The 21,922-nt window shown below is 41.4% G+C and overlaps 1 protein-coding gene across 1 annotated transcript in view; it reads right to left on the reverse strand.

The window, feature by feature from the left end:
* Fam149a (family with sequence similarity 149 member A) overlaps positions 1–19,027 on the reverse strand; it is a 43,411-nt gene extending 24,384 nt beyond the window's left edge. The window contains exon 1 of the mRNA XM_070016377.1: positions 18,194–19,027. Within this exon, the coding sequence (XP_069872478.1) occupies positions 18,194–18,786 (593 nt within the window). The 5' untranslated portion in view covers positions 18,787–19,027. The remainder of the gene's footprint in view (positions 1–18,193) is intronic.
* Positions 19,028–21,922: the final 2,895 nt, after the last annotated feature.

Genomic DNA, 21,922 nt, shown 5'->3' on the forward strand with positions numbered 1-21,922 from the left:
ACTGGCACAAGAACAGACCTCAGGACCAATGGAATAGACTTCAAAATCCAGAAATGAACCCACAGACCTATAGCCATCTACTCTTCGATAAGGGAGCTAAAAATATAGAATGGAAGAAAGACAGCCTCTTCAGTAAATGGTGCTGGCAAAATTGGTAGAAAACTTGTAGAAAACTAAAGCTAGCTCCTTATATATTACCCTGCACCAGAATCAATTCCAAATGGATCAAAGACCTTGAAGTCAAAGCAGACACTCTGAAAACATTACAGGATGGAATAGGAGGAACCCTAGGTCTCCTTGGCACAGGCTGAAATTTTCTTAAAAGAGACCTAGAAACACAACAAATCAAAGAAAGGTTGGACAAATGGGATTGCATGAAATTGCAGTGCTTCTGCATAGCAAAGGACATAGCTAGCAAGATCAATAGAAAGCCCACGGATTGGGAGAAGATCTTCACTAGCCATACAACAGACAAGGGTCTCATATCTAAAATATACCTGGAACTCAAAAAATTAAATCCCCCCAAAAACAAATCCTCAAAGAAATAACTGCCCAATAAATAAGTGGGCTAAAGACTTAAAGAGAAGCTTCTCTGAAGAAGAAAGAATGATGGCCAATAGACACATGAAGAAATGCTCAACCTCCCTAGCCATAAAAGAAATGCAAATCAAAACAACATTGAGATACCACCTCACCCCAGTTAGAATGGCTATAATCAAGAACTCTAATAACAACAGATGCTGGAGGGGATGTGGACAGAAGGGAACCCTACTGCATTGTTGGTGGGAGTGTAAACTTGTTTAACCACTTTGGAAAGTAGTATGGAGGTTCCTCCAAAGAATCCACATAGAGCTCCCCTATGACCCAGCAATCCCACTTTTGGGCATCTACCCAAATGATCACAAACAAGACCATACTAAAGCTACCAGCACAACTATGTTTATTGCAGCATTATTTACCATAGCTATGATATGGAACCAACCCAGATGGCCCTCAGTAGATGAATGGATCAAGAAAATGTGTTGTATATACACAATGGAATTCTATGCCTCCATCAGAAAGAATGACATTGTCCCATTTGTTAGGAAATGGAAAGACTTGGAAAAAATTATATTAAGTGAAGTAAGCCAGGCCCAAAGAAACATAGGTCCCATGGTTTCCCTTATTTGCAATAGCTAGTATATGTCTGAGACAAGCAGAAATGGTCAGATAAGTTGATGTTAGGTGAAATGAACCCCGAGATAAGTATTCAAATGTTTTTTTTTCTTTCTTGCGATTGTTTCTAACATATTTCTAAGATAATTTCTTTGTTGCTTTGTATGTCCCTCCCCCATGGTATAACCCCTGTATAATCACTGTATTTGATGTTGGTATACTTTGTGGAGAGGAAGGGAAAAAACAAATTGTTTAAATAGGGTTACAACTGGATCCATTGCAACAATGAGATGTACAAGACGTTGTGTCGAAAAACGACCTTTACAACTTTGGCCGAGGGTGGGGAAGTGGGGGGGGGATGGGAAGGAATGGGAAGGGGAAACAAAGGAGGAGGTAACAATGCTTGATAAGAAATGCACTCATTACCTTGCCCATATAATTGTAACCCCTCTATAAATTATTTTCACAATAAAAAAGAAAAAAACAAATTAGATACTACTTTCAGAGAAGAATGATAAACAATATTGTGCTTTATTATTTTAATATAAAAGGTATCAACATCTTAGAAAGTTAAAAAATGACCAAAATAATAAGTGTAAGAGTTTTAAAAATTAAGCATTGAAATTTATATTATTTTCAAATTATTCCAGGAAATTAAAATTAATTATCTGTGGAATTAAATGAACATGAAAAAATTCAAGTTACAATCTATGAAAAGCAAGATTCCACATGCACCTCAGACTGCAAATGCTTGTATGTAGTACTTAAAGATAACCACTAGATGTCAGGATTTCCCTTCATTTGTCACTATAAGCCTTGCTCAGATTTTAATTTTCCTTGTAAGATCTAAGATTCATTGAATTCCCATTTTCAGAAAAGATACTGAATCCTATTCAGATCAGAAATCACTGTTGCAGGAGACCAAATTAGGTACACACAGCCCAGAGAAAGTCTTACGGCATTTGAATCTATGATGAGTGGAGCTGAGGACTTTGTGTTGACAAGCAAATAGGGCCCAGCTGCAATCTACTCACAATCATCCAGAACCATGGCTATGGTTCTCTTCCATGTGGAAACGAAAGTCAAGGTTAGCCACATTCTTGTAAATTGCCATGGGCATGCAGTTTATGGAGACCATCAAATAGTTACCTTACAGAGTTTTGGCTAGAAGTCGGTGTACTGATTTCCATCAAAGTTCCTGTCCATACATGCCTACTGTATTTTCAATGCATCATTGTTTCCTGGGACAGTATTTACCCATAGTTCTTAAAGATGTGCCACATACTAGCCCCTATTGGAAGCCCTCAGTACACATTTATTTGTCTATTTGAGCTTCACAATCAGTTAATGGAAGAGCACTGCTCACAGTTCCATCCTGTAGTCTAGGAAACTAAAGAAAATCTGAGACTGGCAAGACCTTTAGCCACATGGCTTATCCATCACATACTTCAATCTATGCACAACATGAGTCCCACCCCTGAAGCCCTCTCCAAGTGATAGAGAGACATGGAGGCTTGCTCTGTTTGTCAAAGGATGGAAAGAAGTTTCAAGACTGATAGAGTTGTCTCTGGAAAGAGATGGTAGGTGAAACATTGCAGATTTATTATGCAAAGTATAAAAGTCACAACGTCCTGGGCCACCTAGGAGGTCCCTAAGCTCATCTAAAATTACAGCACAAGGGCTGGGAAGGTGGCTCAGTGGTAGAGCACTTGCCTTGCATGCCTGAGGCCCTGAGTTCGATTCCTCAGCACCACATAAGCAAAAAGAAAAAAGCCAGAAGTGGTGCTGTGGCTCAAGTGGTAGAGCGCTAGCCTTGAGCTGAAGAGCTGAGGGACAGCGTCCAGGCCCAGAGTTCAGGCCCACGACCAGACCCCCCCCCCCAAAAAAAATTACAGCACGATTCACAATTAGTATATTATTCTAAATAAAACACCTAACTACCGAAATCCTGAATTTAAAAAGAAATGACAATATCAAGGACAAATAATTATTAGGAAGAACCATGTGGAATGGTCTATACTACAATGTCAAGAGCCAGGGAAATAGAAACTTCTGGTGTTTCAACCTAATACTTCAGACAAGGGGAGGCCATAACATTTTAGTATCCAATATTTTTCTTAATTTTAAAGATTTTGCTATTTTCTCTTCAGTAGAAAGATGAAAAACTGTTCAAGACGGATTTGTAGACATATTTAACAAAGAGTTCACCAGTCTTTCAAAATGGAAATCGCTACCCAAATACAGTTTGTTTTCTCAAACTATGATATTGGTAGGGCTGAACTTTGCTAAAACCTGTTTTCCATAGCTCTCTCTTGATTTCTTCTTGAAATGCAGCCCAGCCCAAAACAAAGGCTTTGTAGCAATCACAAGCTAGGTCACTACTGAAAACTCACGATTTCATATTACGTAAATAGACACATTAAAACCTAGCTAAGCCTCCTTATTCTCTGGCTTGAGAGATGAGACTTCACCCACTTGCTAAAATTAATGATCTCCCCAGAATCAATACTTTCATGCTCATAGGAACAATAAAGAATCGAGTCACCTGAGCCCTGGGCTCCCAGCTAAGCTGAGGGAAGGTGGCTGCACCTGAGTTAAGTCAGCGGGGCCCTTAGGGGTCTGTGGTGAATTGCTTTCTGCATCTTTGTGCTACTTTGCTGGTGAATTCACTTTGACCAGGGACTCCCGCAAGGCGGCCACGTTTACAGAAGCATGAAAAGTCGTAGAAAAGAAATACACGGGAATGTGTTTATGTCATTCGGCTACTATTAGTTGTAACTTGAATGTTCATGAGTCAATTCTGTGTACATTAAACAATGCATACACACGTGTATGTGTTACAAACTACATGCATATTAGACACATGCATATGAGCTAAGGTTATGTATTGCCGGTGAATATGTGAGGCTGGAGGCGCACTGTGCTTCCCCTAAAAGCAATGGCTCACCGCTCACACACCACGCTGGTGATGGTTTGGTGGTCGCCATTTTTGCACTGTGCAGCTCCCTGAGGAACATAACCAGCAGGACACAGTGAGAATCCACTCTCTGCCCCGCCTCGTTGTTCATATTTATGAACATGACATAGCGTGTCTTCACAAAGCCAATTATTTAATTTCAAAAGTGTATTCGAGGATCAGACAAGCAAACCAGTCTAATGGACCTGGAGCTGATGTCAGGCACAATCTGCCCTAAGTCTGAAGTGGGAACTGTCATTGCAGAAGAGAAGGCTGCGCATGCGCACTGCCATCCGTGGGCACTGCATTTGGCTTCCCGGATCACAGGTGCCTGAGGAATTATAAATGATTAACTTGCTAGACCACACCCGAATTTCTCACACAGTCCCAAAGACTCTGTGTGTGTGTGTGTGTGTGTGTGTGTGGAGAGCTCTACTCACGATGTGTGGGGAATACTAAGAAGACTCCCCTAAGAAACACAACACAGTAACACATCTGTGCTGCTGGGCGGTGATGAAAACCTAGAAGACTAAAGCCAAAGAGGCAGAGCAGCGCAGAGAGGCTCCTTCCTCTTCACGCTCTGGGGCTCCCGGTGGAGCAAAGTTGAAAGCAGATCTTGGGGTTCTGCTGCTCTCAGGGTGACAGAGCTCCTGGGAGACACTTCCTATACCACTCGACTGCTCTCCTAGGCCTCAGAAAGATGCCAGTGGCAAACATGGCAACCAGAAAATAGAGGCCGTCGTTTTCATGTTACAGCCTGTGAACTATAGCAACCAGCAATCTGCTTCACAAGCCAGAGAACAGGAGCACCACAGCTCTTCTTTGCTCCCCAGTAATTGCTAGAGTGCCCCTGCCTGTGTTTTACCAGCACACAGTATATTGTGTGGATGAAAGGAAGAGCCTCAGCTGCTAAACAAGTAAAGGCTTCCTGAGAGTCAGGCTGTAAAGGTTGACAACCTTTCTGGAGGTTAGCCTAGGTGTTGTTGTTTGATATCAGCACAAGAATGACTTACAATTTTTTAAATGTGTATAGTTAGAGGAGGGGAGAAGGAGAAAGAGGTGAGAGAAAAGGGAAAGAGAGAGAGAGAAGGAGGGAGAGAGCAAGGGAGAGAGAGCTCTATCTTTCTCTTATAAGAGCATGAGAGTCCTGTCAGGAAGATCTCGCCCTTATAACTGAATGTACACCCAATTACTTGCCAAAGGCTCCATTTCCTAATGCCAGTACATTGGGGATTTTCATTAGTATCTGCAGTGCCACCTTGGCAACAATCAGATGTTCATATACAAATCCATTTTCTGGCCTCTGTACTACCTTCTATTTTCTTCTCTTTGTCTCAAGTCTTATCTACTGAAACTTATTGGTTTTTTTTTTTTTTTGTGCTAGTACCAGGGCTTGACCTCAGAGCTCACATTCTAAGTAAGCATTTTTTGCTCATGGCTGGTGTTCTACCATTTGAAACATTCCTCTACTCCTGCATTTTTGCTTGCTTAATTGGAGATAAAGTCTCAAGGACTTTTTTTTGCTAAGCTGCCTTATATCTGTAGTCCTCAGATCTCTGCCTCTCTGAGGAGCTAGAATTACAGGCTTGAGCCACTGGTGCATGGCTACTATAGCTTTTTAAAGAAAATGTGCCTATTTCTCTTGTTCAAATTTTTAAAGGTAATTTGTGATATTTTTCCAAATAATTATATGTACATCATTACTGTGAAAGATATATTGAAATCTCACACTCGGTTTTGGGGATTATTTCTTCTCTTAGTTTTAGTAATCATTTATACATGTAGTGTGTAAACTCAATTTTTAGATTCACTCTTTGGAGTCAAGCTGGCGTTGTTTTTACTCTTATGAAAGTTTATTTCTTAGATATTAAAATAATCTTCCGTGTTTTATATACAATTTCTGTATACTCCCCAGTGATGTTGACTTCCAGAATTAGATGGACACAAAACACTGGAAAATGTTTTTCTTGCATCTGTCCAGAAAGTCTTACAAGCAGATATTAATTTCTTCAGTGTATTTTTGTCATTCAGTATTGTTGCTTGTAAATTAAAATGTTTATATCTATTAATAGGTTGACCATTTTATCTTTACAAAAATGGCTCTTGGGACCTCTACTAATCCTCCTTGTTTTCAAGTCTAATTGGTATCATATACTGTCTTCCTATTTCTAGCATACTTGCATGTGAAAATACTTCACTTATAGATAGATTTAAAATATTTCTACATTCTTATATTGACATGAACTTCTTAATAAAGAACATGCAGTTGTAGCTGGTAGCTTAATTTCAGAGAGGAGTACACACACACACACACACACACACACACACATACAGTTTTGGGGACTGTGTGAAGGATACAGCAAACTAAGATGGTGGTCACACACCATCCCAGGAAACCTTAATCCAATCAGAAGTGAGAAAATCTAACACCAGGCTCCGGCTCTGTGAGGCTGGGTTTTTTCCCAATGTATCTGAACTGCTGAGTGACTTTCAACTTTTATTGTTTAGTTTTTCTACTTGGCCTTAGACTGTGATTGAGCTGTAAAAATGTACCCTATCATTGCTGAAGATTTCCACATTGAGATATTGGACTGTGTAATATAGAACACCATGTATTTTCTAAAAGAATATTCCCTAAAATCTATTGTTTTTCTAATGACTTAATAATGCAAATGGTTCCTGCAATCTTTATAGGGAAAGTAGAATTGCATCTTGCTCCATGTCAGAGTTCTGTAGAGAAACAGAATCAACTGGACCTGTATAGCCATAAATAACATTCATTAATATTCATCATCAAAAATTCATTAGATTCCTGTATTTCAACAAAACACTGTGCCATGTCCTTGATGTGATTGAGCTTGCTGGCACTGACAACAGCCCTGAGTGGTGCCCACTGGATTGCCTGCCATCACTCATGCAAATTTTCATGAAGAATCATACTTCACCACATTCACATCCCCTTCTGAGCCTCGCTTCCACTTGATGAACAGTTGCAAATAGATTAACTACCTGCCTCAAGTTTCCAACTTAGCCTTGGGCAAATCTAGAAGCACAGCACCATTGTCCTGTGTTTGAGAAACCACCTGAACTGCTTCCCTCTACAGGGACCGAGGTCTAGAGAGCCTTGAAAGGGAATGCAGGTGGGACAGGTGGCAAGCCCTGTGCTCATCCAGAGAGGATGAAATGGTGAGAACAGGCCAGGGAGCTCATAGGATATTTAGTCTTCAGAGTTTCTTCAGCAGCAGGTTTTTAGATGTCTTCTTGACATCTTCTTTTTTTTTTTTTTTAACCTAATATGCAAACATAATTGGGGATGAGTGATCATTTAATGAAAGCAAAAGGAAAGCAAGTATTATCCCATTCTCCAAGCTAGGCAGGGCATGCCTAAACCTGGCATTAGCTAAGAGGATAACATATTGGTAAGGTCATTTAGCTAGATTTGGATTGGCCAGAACGTAGGAGATTTTTAAGAACACTCATTGTAAGGCCATTTCAGTCAAGATCTGAGCTCTGAGGAGATATCAGGGCCCAAAGGAACTAATCATGTCCAATGTTAAATGCTATCACAAGGTCAACACAAAGTATTCAGTGTAGAAAACCAATGGAGTGAGGAGAAAGCATATGGACAGGAAGACGGACTGCAGGACACAGAATGGCAAGCTCACACTCATTTCTCTTGCAGTCCCCAAAGTAGATCGTGTAGACCTAGAAGGTGTTTATTTGAGTGGTTGTAAGCTGATTACATCAGCATTTAGCAATTGTCATCAATGTTTCTTTTACACTGTCTCTATGATACACTCAAAGACATTTTATTGTAAAGAATCAAAGTGAATAACTAATTTAAAAATTGTCCAGGTGCCAGTGGCTCACGCCTATAATCCTACCTACTCAGGCGGCTGAGATCTGATGATTGTGGTTCAAAGCCAGCCTGGGCAGCAAATCCATGAGACTCACCTCCAATTAACCACCAGAAAACTGTGAGTGGCACTGTGGCTCAAGTGGTAGAGCACTTGCCTTGAGCTGAAGAGCTCAGGGACAGAGCAGAGGCCCAGAGTTCAAGCCCCATGGCTGGCAAAAAAAAAAAATCACCTTAATAAATCTTTAAAACAGTTATTTATATTTTTAGATCCTTAAGGTTACATGATTTATTTTAGAAACCAGTACTTTAAAAAAAGGATCCACTTATTAAAAGTTATGGACAAGAATTATACTCATTAAAACAAGATGAATCTTAGTGCCTGCCAAGGGTTACAGCTGTTAATATTTAAGGGGAAGGCTTCTTCTAAAGTTTTAAGTAAAACTTTCAATTAAGAAAATGGTAATAGGCCAGGATAACCTTTCTCCTAGCAAGTGTCATATCTAATTGCTTCTATTTTCTTCTGGTAAGACAGTGCTTGCTTATTATGTTTTACTAGTATGAATTAAATATTTGATTTGGTCTTATAAATGCAAAATTATTAGTTTAAAAATGTAATTATATGTGAACTTGAAGTGAGTTAACCACATGAATTTTTTAAAAATCTTAACTGTAAGGTCCACTCCTGAATGGCTAGCAGACTCCACCCTCCTCGCAGCAAAGTCTCCACACAGTACCTGCGTTACCTAAGCGACTGGCACACCTGGAAGAGGTCACATCTGCATCCGCTGATGTCACATCTGAATTTGATGTGGCCACACCTTTCTCCACTCCTACCCTAGATAAAGCCTTGCCCAGGCCCAGATGCTCTCTTTCCCAGGTCTTTCCCAGCCACGTGGAGGGCCAACATGGCCAGGTGCCAGCCTGATGATGAATAAACCTACCCCTTACCTGAATACCACGTGCATGGTGTGGTTCTTACTCAGCTACCTCTTTTTAAAAACCTAACATTAACTTTAAGAAAATAGAAAATTGTATCTGTATTTTAAAATGGACAAAAACTCCAAATGTGGTCTGTTTGAGTCTGCTAATAGAAATATTATTTTGATAAAGATACTTACAGATTCATAACGTGTTTTATTTTTGTTGTTAATTATATAATTTCTCAAAGCCAGTTTGTAAGAGAAAAATCATTCCCCATTTCTTTAGAAGTGGATTTAAATCCTCATTACCCTCTTAAACACTCCATCCATTGCACACACCTGATTGCACAACTGTGTGATGCCTGGAATTGAATCTGGTACTTTTTACCTAGGCTATGAGGAATTCAATGACTTCTTATCTTTTCTGAGTCTCAATTTCTTCATTGGTAAAATGAAAATAAACTCCTATCTTTGGATCGTTTGTTTAGGGCCTCATGTTAATGTCCATAAAGCTAGTTTTATGAGGCTAATAGAATAATACATGTTTGAGCAAAGCTCACTGCATCAATCAGTAAGTATGATTTACAACATGCTACAACAAAACCAGGGGTTAGTGGCTGATGCCTGTAGTCCCTAATACTTAGGAGGCAAAGATCTGAGGGTCCAGGTCTGAAGACCATCACAGGGAGACAAATTGGAGAGACTCGTATCTCTAACCAGTCAAAGTCAAAAGTAGAAATGTAGCTCGATGGCAAGAAGTCATTCATAAGTGAAATAGATGAGAGAGCAAAATGTAAGCCAGTTTCCTAATAGGGAACAATGGATGTCTTAGAAGCCATCCATGTAGCTTGAGGATTTGTCAAAATCCAGTTATGTAAATAGTTCCACTGAAAACAAAAAAACCTATACCTGTAAAGAGCAATCATAATAGTATCACTGCTAAATTAATGCAGGCACTCTAATTTTGTTTATGAAGTATATTTTAAAGGGGCAATATATTGCCAAAGGAAATTCTGCCTCATTCAGACCTTTGTTTTACCTAAAGTGCTAGCAATTTTTTGTGTGTTTATTGTTACTGGGCTTGAACTCAGTACCTTGTATGCTTTCTCACCTTTTTTCACTTATGACTGATTTCTTTTTTTTTTTAATATTATTTTATTTTATTTGAGAACATACTGTACAGAGGGGCTACAATTACATGGGCAGGATAATGCATACATTTCTTACCAAGCATTGCAGCCTCCTCCTTTGTTTACCCTTCACCTCCCTTCCCAGCCTCCCCCCTCCCCCCACCCAATCATACCCCCCTCCCCCCCCCCCCCACACCGACATTGTAAAGCTGGTTTTGACATGACATTTTGTACTTCTCATTGTTGCAACAGGTCCACCTGAATCCTTAAACGACTTGTTTGTCCCCATCTCCTCCACATGTTATACTGACATCAAATATAGTGAAAGCGGGGGTTACACTGTGGGGGAGGGACATACAAAGCAACAAAGAAATAATCTTATAAATGTGTTAGAAACATATGCATGAAAGAAACGAAAACATTAAAATACATATTTAAGGGTTCATTTTCCTAACATCATATTATCTGACCTTTTCTGCTTGACTCATACCTATACTAGATATTGCAAATAAGGGAAACCATGGGACCTATGCTTCTTTGGGCCTGGCTTACTTCACTTAATATAATTTTTTCCAAGCCTTTCCATTTCCTAACAAATGGGACAATGTCATTCTTTCTGATGGAGGCATAGAATTCCATTGTGTATATATACCACATTTTCTTGATCCATTCATCTACTGAGGGGCATCTGGGTTGGTTCCATATCTTAGCTATGGCAAATAATGCTGCAATAAACATAGTTGTGCTAGTAGCTTTAGTGTGGTCTTGTTTGTAAACATTTGGGTAAATGCCCAAAAGTGGGATTGCTGGATCATAGGGGAGATCTATGTGAAGTCTTTTGAGGAACCTCCATACTGCTTTCCAAAGTGGTTGAACAAGTTTACATTCCCACCAACAATGAAGTAAGGTTCCTTTCTGTCCACATCCCCTCCAGCATCTGTTGTTGTTAGAGTTCTTGATTTTTGCTGTTCTAACTGGAGTGAGGTGGAATCTCAATGTTGTTTTGATTTGCATTTCTTTTATGGCTAGGGATGTTGAACATTTCTTCATGTGTCTATTGGCCATCCTTCTTTCTTCTTCAGAGAAGCTTCTCTTTAAGTCTTTCGCCCACTTATTTATTGGGCAGTTGTTTCTTTGAGGATTTGTTGTTGGGTGGTTTAATTTTTTGAGTTCCAAGTATATTTTAGATATGAGACCCTTGTCCGTTGTATGGCTAGTAAAGATCTTCTCCCAATCGGTGGGCTTTCTATTGATCTTGCTAGCTATGTCATTTGCCCTGCAGAAGCTCTGCAACCGTATGCAATCCCATTTGTCCAACCTTTCTTTGATTGGTTGTGCTTCCGGGTCTCTATTCAGAAAATTTCGGCCTGAGCCAAGGAGACCTAAGGTTTCTCCTATTCCATCCTGTAATGTTTTCAGAGTGTCTGCTTTGAGTTCAAGGTCTTTGATCCATTTGGAGTTGATTCTGGTGCAGGGTGATATATAAGGATCTAGCTTTAGTTTTCTACATGTAGTTAACCAATTTTGCCAGCACCATTTACTGAAGAGGCTGTCTTTCTTCCATTCTATTGTTTTAGCTTCCTTATTTATGACTGATTTCTTACCCTTGAGCTTTACTTATGACTTTACTGTGTTTCTTCCTTAGCTCAATAATTAGTAAATAGTATTTGATGAATCAAATCTTACTAAATAAATATGTGTCAAACAGAACTATTTGAACAGACATAAGACATATACTTTTGGGAAACTGTCTATGAATTGCAAAACTATGAAAATCTCAATATTTATCTGTGGTTTGGCTGTTCTTAAATGAGTATCTGTACTACATGCAGAAAGAAGGAGGATTCCAAATGTTTACAAACAAGACCACACTAAAGCTACCAGCACAACTATGTTTATTGCAGCATTATTTACCATAGCTAAGATATGGAACCAACCCAGATGCCCCTCAGTAGATGAATGGATCAAGAAAATGTGGTATATATACACAATGGAATTCTATGCCTCCATCAGAAAGAATGACATTGTCCCATTTGTTAGGAAATGGAAAGGCTTGGAAAAAATTATATTAAGTGAAGTAAGCCAGGCCCAAAGAAACATAGGTCCCATGGTTTCCCTTATTTGCAATATCTAGTATAGGTATGAGTCAAGCGGAAAAGGTCAGATAATGTGATGTTAGGAAAACGAACCCTTAAATATGTATTTTAATGTTTTCGTTTCTTTCATGCATGTGTTTCTAACACATTTATAAGATTATTTCTTTGTTGCTTTGTATGTCCCTCCCCCACAGTGTAACCCCCGCTTTCACTATATTTGATGTCAGTATAACATGTGGAGGAGATGGGGACAAACAAGTCGTTTAAGGATTCAGGTGGACCTGTTGCAACAATGAGAAGTACAAAATGTCATGTCAAAACCAGCTTTACAATGTCGGTGTGGGGGGGGGGAGGGGGGTATGATTGGGTGGGGGGAGGGGGGAGGCTGGGAAGGGAGGTGAAGGGTAAACAAAGGAGGAGGCTGCAATGCTTGGTAAGAAATGTATGCATTATCCTGCCCATGTAATTGTAACCCCTCTGTACAGTATGTTCTCAAATAAAATAAAATAAAATATATAAAAAAAAAAGAAAGAAGGAGGATTCTCTATACAGTAGAGGATTCTTATGTTTAACTGACATTTCTACTCTAGTGTTTGCATTTTCCCGTGTCCCTTCTCACACTAAAAAATCCAAAGGACATTTTTGCCTATTGGTTTAGAAAATAAAGCAGTAGGCTGACTTAGGGAACTCCAGGAGTTCCTGGATCTGTGGGAGAGACTTGGGCTCTAATCAAGGGCAAAAAGAGCTCATGAATATGTTGATGGATCCAAGGACAGAAGCTGTTTATGGTGCGTTTATTCCTCACCACAGAGAGTCCATGTCTCATGTACAGCCACCGGAATGAGATTCGTGCCTACAATAAAGATGAAGGAGGCCCCAGTCCACTGAGTTTTAGTTTCTATCACCTTGGCAGCATCTGAGCTGCAAATGGAAACTAAATTCAAGCTATGGGGAATTCCTCTCCTGAGACATGAGTTCACTGAGCTCACTGTGACATGATTCCTTCCTAGAGAATTCAGGGCGAAGAATAAATTATGATCATCCATAGTTTTAAGTAAAGAATCTTCCCAAAGATATAAATAAGAAGAATAGAGAGACTGTTGTGCGTATATATTTTCTGTCAAAGGTCTGGGTTAGTCTCGGTTAGTAAGCTCACCTCTGGTCCTCGGCTCCACCCAGACCTGGGCCCCCTCCCATTCCTGGAGTTCCCGCCATACAGCCGGCCCCTCCCTCTCTCTGCCCAGACCCACCTGAGCTCCCATCTACCTCACTTCCTACCCCCAGACCCTGCTGCTACCTGGATGGTGACTGAGGCCATGGGCTCCCTCTTGGGGGAAATATGGCTCCTCTAATAAACCTTATAATAATCTTTCTCCTGTGCCTGCCTGCCTCTGCCTGGTGCCCAGGGCTGGATGTAGCCAATCCTTTTACAGTCTCCAACACTTCGGAATTATTATCTGCAATCCATGCCTTTGTTACAAAAACTGCCTTGAAGACTGGGACTATATTACAAGAATTGTGATGACTTTTAATTCTCAATGTTGGGAAGTGACTTTGAGAGGTGGAGTAAGATATCCAGCATTAGTACTGAATTAGCACTCTTGGGATTTAAAGTAGAATTTGTATCTTGTCAATCTGACTTCAATATTTGCTCAAAAATTTGAGCTAATTCAAATGAAGTTTACTGTTCTACAACTTTCAAAAACTCAAATACCATGTGATTGGTCCTGTGAGCTTAATATATATCAAGTTATATATGTGTGTTGACTATATTAGGAAAAAAATCCAGAATATGTTCTAAATACACAGAAGAACACAGAGCAGCTACTACTTTAAATATACCAGTAAGGAGGCAAATTGAAAGCTAAAATAAAATACTGCCTAAGAGTAAGAACAAAACCATTTTCTTGGTTTTAAGCAAATAGTAGACTTTAAAAGCTTTTATCAAGTTCATTACTACTTTTTAAAAAAACTTTCAGGGGCTGGGGGTTTAGCCCAGCGGAAGGGCGCCCGCCTGGTGTGCCCAAGGCCCTGGGTTCTGTTCTCAGCCCTAGTTTAAAAAAAAAAAAAAAGACATAAAAAAACTTTCATCCATTTTCTTATTATTCTTTTTTTGATTAACTTTATTAGCTATATGGGAGGGGAGATTTCATTATTGTATTTCCATGCATTTACAATGAATTCTAACCAATCTCTTTACTACTTTTAGTGAAAGTCATGGTCATATGACTGTAATAGAAAGTATAAGTCACATGATGACTGTACAGTGAGATCACCATTCCTCCCAGTGGAAATGTAAAATCCCAGCAGAAGGCATTAATCAGCTTTGGGAAAACTCCAAGACAACTGAACAAAAAGGCCCAAGTCAACAATAGTCCTAAAGAAGAGAACAATTGTTTCTAGACTATTGAAATTAGGAACGCAAAAAAAAAAAAAAAAGGATTACATGAAGGAAAAACAATGTGTGGTACTGGAGTTTTAACTCAGACCTCCTGCTTGGTTTGAAGTGCTCTACCATTTGAGTCACACTTCCAGGCTAGCCATACTCTGTCCTGGGTTATTTTGGAGATGGAGCCTAACAGACTTTTCTTGTCTGACTAGCTTCAAACTGTGATCCTCTAAATCTCCACCTCTTATATAAATAGGATTATGAGTATGAGCAACCAGTGCTGGGCCAGGAAAAAAAACATTTTTATTCATTCCTAAAAAAATATTTACTTGGGGGGGAAGGGGGAGGCTGGGAAGGGATGTGAAGGGTAAACAAAGGAGGCTGCAATGCTTGGTAAGAAATGTACGCATTATCCTGCCCATGTAATTGTAACCCCTCTGTACAGTATGTTCACAAATTAAATTAAATTAAATTAAAAAAATATTTACTAAATCCCTCTTGTGAGTCTGCATTGCTTCAAGTAGGAAGTGTTTATAGTCTAATAAAGGATACATAAATCAGTGGATCACATGGGAAGGGAAATTGGCTATATAAAAGCTCGGTGATACTACTGATTACTCTGTATTGTCCCTAAAAATTTGGTTCTAGGAAAATAAATACATTTTCTTCTTGGCATAATACAGAATTTGGTGGTAATGTTAATTAAGCTAAACTTTACCCTGTGTAAAGTTGAACTGAAAATATGTCATTTATTATATGTATATAAGAAATAGAAATGAGTCCTTTTGATCTTCCATTCTTCTCTTCATTTGTTATATTTCTTTTCATAAAACATGTTCTCAGTTTACATTTCAGTGCCAACAAGGTAGTAATTACAATTTTTAAATAATTCTCCACATGTTAGGTACTCAGTATGTTATTTCAATTAATATTTGGAACATCTGTTTTTAGAAAGTGTTACTGTCTCCATATTATCAAGAAGGAAAAAAAAAACACAGCTTGGAAAGAATGATTAACTCTCATAATTACTCAAAAGCAAAATAGTTGAAGATTAAAGCCCACCTTGTCTGATTATTGGGTCCATACTAGGCTGTCTCATTGATAAATAAATGGGAAAAATCTAAGTTCCTGCAATAATCTTATTGTCAAACCAGTTCACAAGCTTTTCAGGCAGCTACTTGCAATATGCCTACGCTAAGACACTTTCAATGTGGAAAACAATCAATCAGACAAAGAATTAGTAATCCTAATAGCAATGTCCTGCCAAAGATACACATACTCCCTCACTGAAGTTTGTCATCTGCCATCTACCATCACTCATAATCAGCACTATCTACTTATCAGTCATCACTGGAAGTTCTTTTATTTACAGAACAAATAATAAGGCCTCTACAAGCTGATAATTTCATGGCTAGAAACCAGTGGCCAAGAAGGTCGTGAGGAGGAAGGAGGGACTCTGGAAATGATAACTAAAGTGGCATCTAGAAAACAAACACATTGGGAGGTAAAAGCCAAGGTGAAAGGTTCAAATCACGTATCTGGGGGTGCACATATGAGATAAGGAAAGAGAACTCAGTGTCTTCCATCCTAACTCAGGTATTGCAATATGTCCTGTGAATGAAAAGGGTGTTTGTTGCACAAAGATCTCATTGGTGGAATCCAGGGGTCAAAGCTCAAAACCAGGGCTACTAACCAATCCCCCTTCTCTCTGTCTCTGCCACTCTCTCTTTCTGTCTCTCTCTGTCTCTCTTGAAATTTAAACACTCAGCATTAACATTAATCAAGCAGGCAGACAGCAGCAACTGTCTGTTAGGCAATTAAAATGGCAGGGAGATCATTTAAATGTGTTGTCTTAGGGTGTTTGTTTACTCAATATTATACCTAGCCACTACAGGGATCCACAAGGGATAATATACTTCAAAGTGCTAAAGGTTGCTAACATTGGGGAAAAAAATGTACCTTAGTGCATTAGTCTTTCCCTTTTGTCCCTTTTTACATTTTAAAGGTTGAAGAAGTGTGCATGAGAATAAAGGGGTAGTTGTGTATTTTAACAAAACAAGGGTTATCTTCTGGACTACCTCTGTCCATACTTTATCTTCTGCTACAGATAACATTCATCATCAGGATAATTTGAAAACAAATCTCTGAGAATATTATTTATAAAATTCATTTTCTTGACTTTCAGTGCAATTAGCTAATGCCTAAAAATCTCTTGTGTAACTAATGCCAAGTATACCATTATTCAAAAAATATCTAATTACAAATGTTAGAACAACATATACAGGGCTAATATGTTGAAGAATGGAAACTAATGCCACTTCATTTAGTGATCATGGCGTGTTGCAATGCCTATTTGTTAAAAGTACTGAGAGTTTGAGGTCAGTGTGTAGATCTGTTGGCTTATAAAACATTAATTGCATAAATGTTAAGGACCAGTTGCTAAAAACAAAGGTCTAATTCCTTAGGCATATGTGCTCTATGCAGAATTCTAATGACAATTAATTTTCCCTGGAGAAAATACCAATGAATAAAAATATGTATTTCATAACACAGTATTTTTTAAAGAATGGATTTATTTAACTCAGTATTCTTTGGCTGCTTTTTTTTTTTTTTAGCATTGATAGGAATGTCAGGCGGTTTTATGAAATTGTAATTCTTTAAACTGCAAATGAGTGAGCATCAGTCATAAAGCAAAAATCCTTCTCAGAACATTGGGGGGGGGGGGAAGAGCACGGTAATGGTTATGCTATTAAGCCTGACTGTTTTATGATGAATGGTGCAGAAACCTCCATCTGTGAATGGGCTTCTCCGATCTGCCTTTGACTACTTCGCTCTTCCTTTGTAGCTCTGAAAAAGGTGAAACATCTTTTGCACTCGCAAGAATAGCTAGCTGTAGGATCTGATCAGTAAAAATTTAAATTCACTTTTACTCTGAAGTACTTATTTTGCAAAAGTAATGAGAGAGAGAGAGAGAGAGAGAGAGAGAGAGAGAGAGAGAGAGAGAGAGAGAGAGAGAGAGTTAGAGTTGTAATCTCATGAAGTCAGTCTGCGTTTCTGTAGCAACCCAGGGCACTACAGCAAGAACTCAAACAAGACCTCCAGGGGACATAATCAGAGGTGTCGTGAGCTTTGCCAGTTCCGTTTGCATCAGAAGATGAGCTGCATGTGTAAATGAACTCCACGTCATATCCAGGAACCCCAGTCCACTGGGGATAAGCCTTGGGGCTGATCCTTAGAAAGTAGGGACTTAGTTGGGTTTTACTGTTTCTACAATCAAATCTTGGTGGCCAAGGTGCGCAGTGGGTTACGTACAAAGAAAGGGACTTAGGGAGCCTTCATAGTCACGGTGGACACTTGCTAATGATCTAAGGATAGATCATATAAGGATAGATCATATAAGGATAGATCATTTCGTCAGGTAGACGAAAACAAAATTTCCCCTCTTCTCCCTTGAGCCTTCCTGGTTGTTTGTTTGTTTGTTTGTTTTTAAAGTAGGACAAAGTTTTTCACTGCTGTTGGAAAGCCAAGAAAGGCTAGCAGAGAAGGGGAAGGAGGGAGCTTTTCCTGAAAATTCACCCGAGGAGCAGGTGGAGCACTGAGTTTTCCCAACCAAACACAGACAGAGAGAGGGACAGTTGGACAGACAGACCCCTCCCCCCTCCTCCCCCCCTCCCCAGCAGCCACTCACCCTTCTTCGCTGTCCTCCGAGTCACTGCCCGAAGCCCACTCCTCCCCGATGTCCGGCAAGGTGAAGAACAAGGTCTTGGGGCCAGGCCCCGGGCCCATCCAGGCGCTGGGCTCGCGCTCTCCGGGGCCGGGCTGGCGAGGGTTCCGCGGACTCGCCGCCGCCGCCACGCCGCCGCTGCAGCCCGCGGGGCCGGCGACCGAAGGCACCGCCGCCCAGACGCCGCCGGGGCCGGGGGGCGAGCGCGCCAGGGCGCCGAGGTGGCTGGGGGAGCCGGGGGCGCCCGGCGCGGGCTGGACTTTGGCTGTTCGCGGGCTACCGGGCAGGGAGAAGGGGGACCGCTGGACTTCTGCCGAGCCCCTGGGGTGGGAGCAGGTGAGGGCAGGGTGCACCGGGGTGGGTGGACCCCGCGAGGACTCGGGAGCCAGCGAGGGGAAGAGGGTGGAGGGCGGAGCCATGGCGAGCGAGGCGCCCTCGGCGGCGCCTCCGGGGAGGCTGGACGGGGCGACCGGCGACGGGACGGCGGGGGACGCTGCCGTCGAGGACTTGAAGATTTTGGCAAAGAGAGATCCCAAGTCCAACACGGCGAGCTTCATGCCGGGGCCTTGGCCAGGCCAATGCGGTGTCCGCTGCTGCCCGAATCCCAAGCTCCATCCGCCGCCGCCCGCGATGATCGGGATCGGGTGGCCCCGGGTGCGAGCGTTGATCTTGGGGTCCCTGTGCACCGCAGGGTCCCGGAGGCCTCGGGTTCTGGATGCACCTCCAGGAACTTCCAAACTGCAGGAAAAGGACGGTCCTTTCCCGACGCGCCTGACGGGCTCAGCAAGAGCTGAGGCTGCAGGTGGTGACAGCCCGACCTTAACCACCCCCAGCACGGCGCAACCCCGCCCCAGTCCCCTCGCCACGACACGTCGGGGCCGCCGAGGGTCCTGGAGCAGAGAAAGCGGACTCGGTGCCACCGCCCGCCCCGGAGTCTGAGCGCGCAGATTGCAGCCAGAGGCCAGGTGACACCCAGACCGCCCCAGGGACCGCGCGCGCGGGCGGTTGCTAGGCCAAACAAAACCCCAGCTTAGCTAATGGCTAAATGGGCTCCACACGGTAGCTCCGGGCTGTGGCTACAATAGAAACCCAGGCTCCCTCCTTGATTCATGCCTTAAAGCCACAGACTCCAATTTCTCCAAGGTCCTTAAGAGTTTTCACCGGATTCGGGAGAGCTAGAAAAGTGGAGCAGAGCCCTGGGAAGCAAAATCCTGGTGCCAAAAGGATTCTGAATTCATCTCTTTCTGACCAGAAAAAAACGTGGTTTGGTCAGGGCTAGTTTTATAATGTGAGGAAAGGTGGATAAAAAGTTATACTCGAAGGAATATGCTCCCTACCCCAAGGTCACCTTCAAAGTGTGTCACTAAAGGTGATCATTGCCAGCACCGGTGGCTCACGCCTGTAATCCTAGCTACTCAGGAGGCTGAGATCTGAGGATCGCGGTTCAAAGCCAGCCAGGGCAGCAAAGTCCATGAGACTCAACTCCAATAAACCACCAGAAAACTGGAAGTGGTGCTGTAGCTCAAGTGATAGAGCTCTTGCCTTGAGCTGAAGAACGCAGGAACAGCGCCCCGAGCCCAGAGTTTAAGCCCCAAGACAAAAGAAAAAGAAAGAAAGAAATCACTAAGGTGACAATTGGAAACAGCTTGGAACTGCCTCCCCTATCAAAAAAACAATTTTTTTAAAATCAGTTTTGTTTTGTTTTTGGAAATCGGACTCTGAATGCTCAGCTAGTGAATGTGCATGCTTATCCATGTCCAAAGGACTATGAGCATGAAGAGAAACATCCTGTGTAAATCAAAGTATTGTGGACTCCAGTGAATGAGAATGAATAGATACAATCTACAGACTCAAAGATACATGGAGGAGGCTCTTCAGTGGAATGGGTTATATTTTGCTTCATTTGAAGAAATGTGTATGAAAAGTGAATCCTGAGCATGACATATATTGTAGCAGGAGGGGGTCAGGTTTGAGCAAACGTTTCTGTTGTTGCTTTGTTTTAAAGCGGTGGGTGGTGCTTACCACTGATAATGGGAGGAGTTTTGTTTTTGTATCAGGATATATGTTTTCTGATTTAGTTCAAAGTTCAAGGAATGAAGAAGAATAAGTATGATAATGAATAAGTAAACTGACATTCCCTACTGCATGCTTTTTTGTTGTCAATCAGCTTTTTCTGCTTATATGGTGCTGAGGAATTGAACTCAGGTCCTCATGCATGCAAGGCAAGTGCTCTACCACTGAGCCACCTTCCCAGCCCCATGCTTTCTCTTAAAAAATAAATTTAACTTATCTTTAAACAGGTGTACAAGCCGGGCACTGGTGGCTCACGCCTGTAATCCTAGCTACTCAGGAGGCTGAGATCTGAGGATCGCGGTTCAAAGCCAGCCCGGGCAGGAAAGACTGTGAGACTCCTATCTCCAATAAACCACCAGAAAACTGGAAGTGGTGCTGTAGCTCAAGTGGTAGAGCGCTTGCCTTGAGCTGAAGAGCTGAGGGATAGCGCCCAGGCCCAGAGTTCAAGCCCCACGACCGACAAAAAAAAAAAAAAAAAAAAAAACAGGTGTACAAAGGAGCTTCAATCCAGCACATTGATGGATATGTGCAATACATCTGGATCAGTGACAGTCCTAACATCCTTCTTCCTCCCTGCCTCCCATCCATCCCCTTAAGTTTCCTAGGTTCATTTTCAGTTCTATACGTTGAATATTAAGACTGTCTTTACCCACCCTTTCCTTTTTACACCCCCCCCCACGGTCACTGGTGACAGTCATCATAGTCAACACTAGCTAGAAGGAAGCAGAACTTCAGGTATGTAAGAGAATTAAGAGATGGAGTAATAAAGGCAGGTCTTAATTGATACCAGAAGAGGCAATGGTATGCAATTGGCCACAGGGAAGAATTAAAATAAAGGGAAAAGAAAATAAGCAGCAGGCACATACAGGAGCAGCAATGGACAGAAAAGTCAGAGTCAGCCCAGGAAAGCTATGTCAGCTCTAGTAGAACTCAAGGCCGGCAGAGTGGGGCTGGGGTGGACTCACCCATATTTCCCTTGTTCTCACCCTTGCCCTGATGCACCAGTTCACCAGGAAGCCTCCAGAACATGCAAGGTCCATCAGAGACCATGCCATTTCCATATAGCATTTCAAGATTGCAAAGTAGCTTGTAGAATTTTTTTTCTTTTGATTACTTCATAAGCATCTTGATTCTAGAAGAACAATTGAGTTCTATACCAGGCTATTCTCATTACAAGAAGAGATAATTTCTGGAGGATGGATTTTTCTTTTTAGTGTCCAAGCTGCTAATCAATGGATTCTTTTAAAAATGTTTTTATTTTCTTGTAAAGATGCTGTACAGAGAGGTTACAGTTACATCAGTAAGGTGATGAGTACATTTCTTGTTGGGCATTGTTAGCCCTTCCTTTGTTTTTCTCTCACTGTCCCTTCCCTCCTCTACCTCCCTGCCCCCCAAAGTTATAACGTTCATTTCCCACATAGTGTCTTGTGAGTGTCATTGTTGCAATGGGTCATCCCGTGTCCTTGTTTTAGCATTTTGTTATTCTCCTTCCATTCCCCAAATTAGATAAATGTATATACATGTTTATGGGTTGAATTGTGTCCTCCCCAAATATATGGTGAAATCCTGAAGACCTGTAATCATAGCACTCAGGACGCTGAGACTGAAAGATCCTGAGTT

This window comes from Dipodomys merriami, unplaced genomic scaffold (genome assembly GCF_024711535.1).
Source record: "Dipodomys merriami isolate MVZ:Mamm:240054 unplaced genomic scaffold, mDipMer1.0.p SCAF_12, whole genome shotgun sequence".
Taxonomy (NCBI): domain Eukaryota; kingdom Metazoa; phylum Chordata; class Mammalia; order Rodentia; family Heteromyidae; genus Dipodomys; species Dipodomys merriami.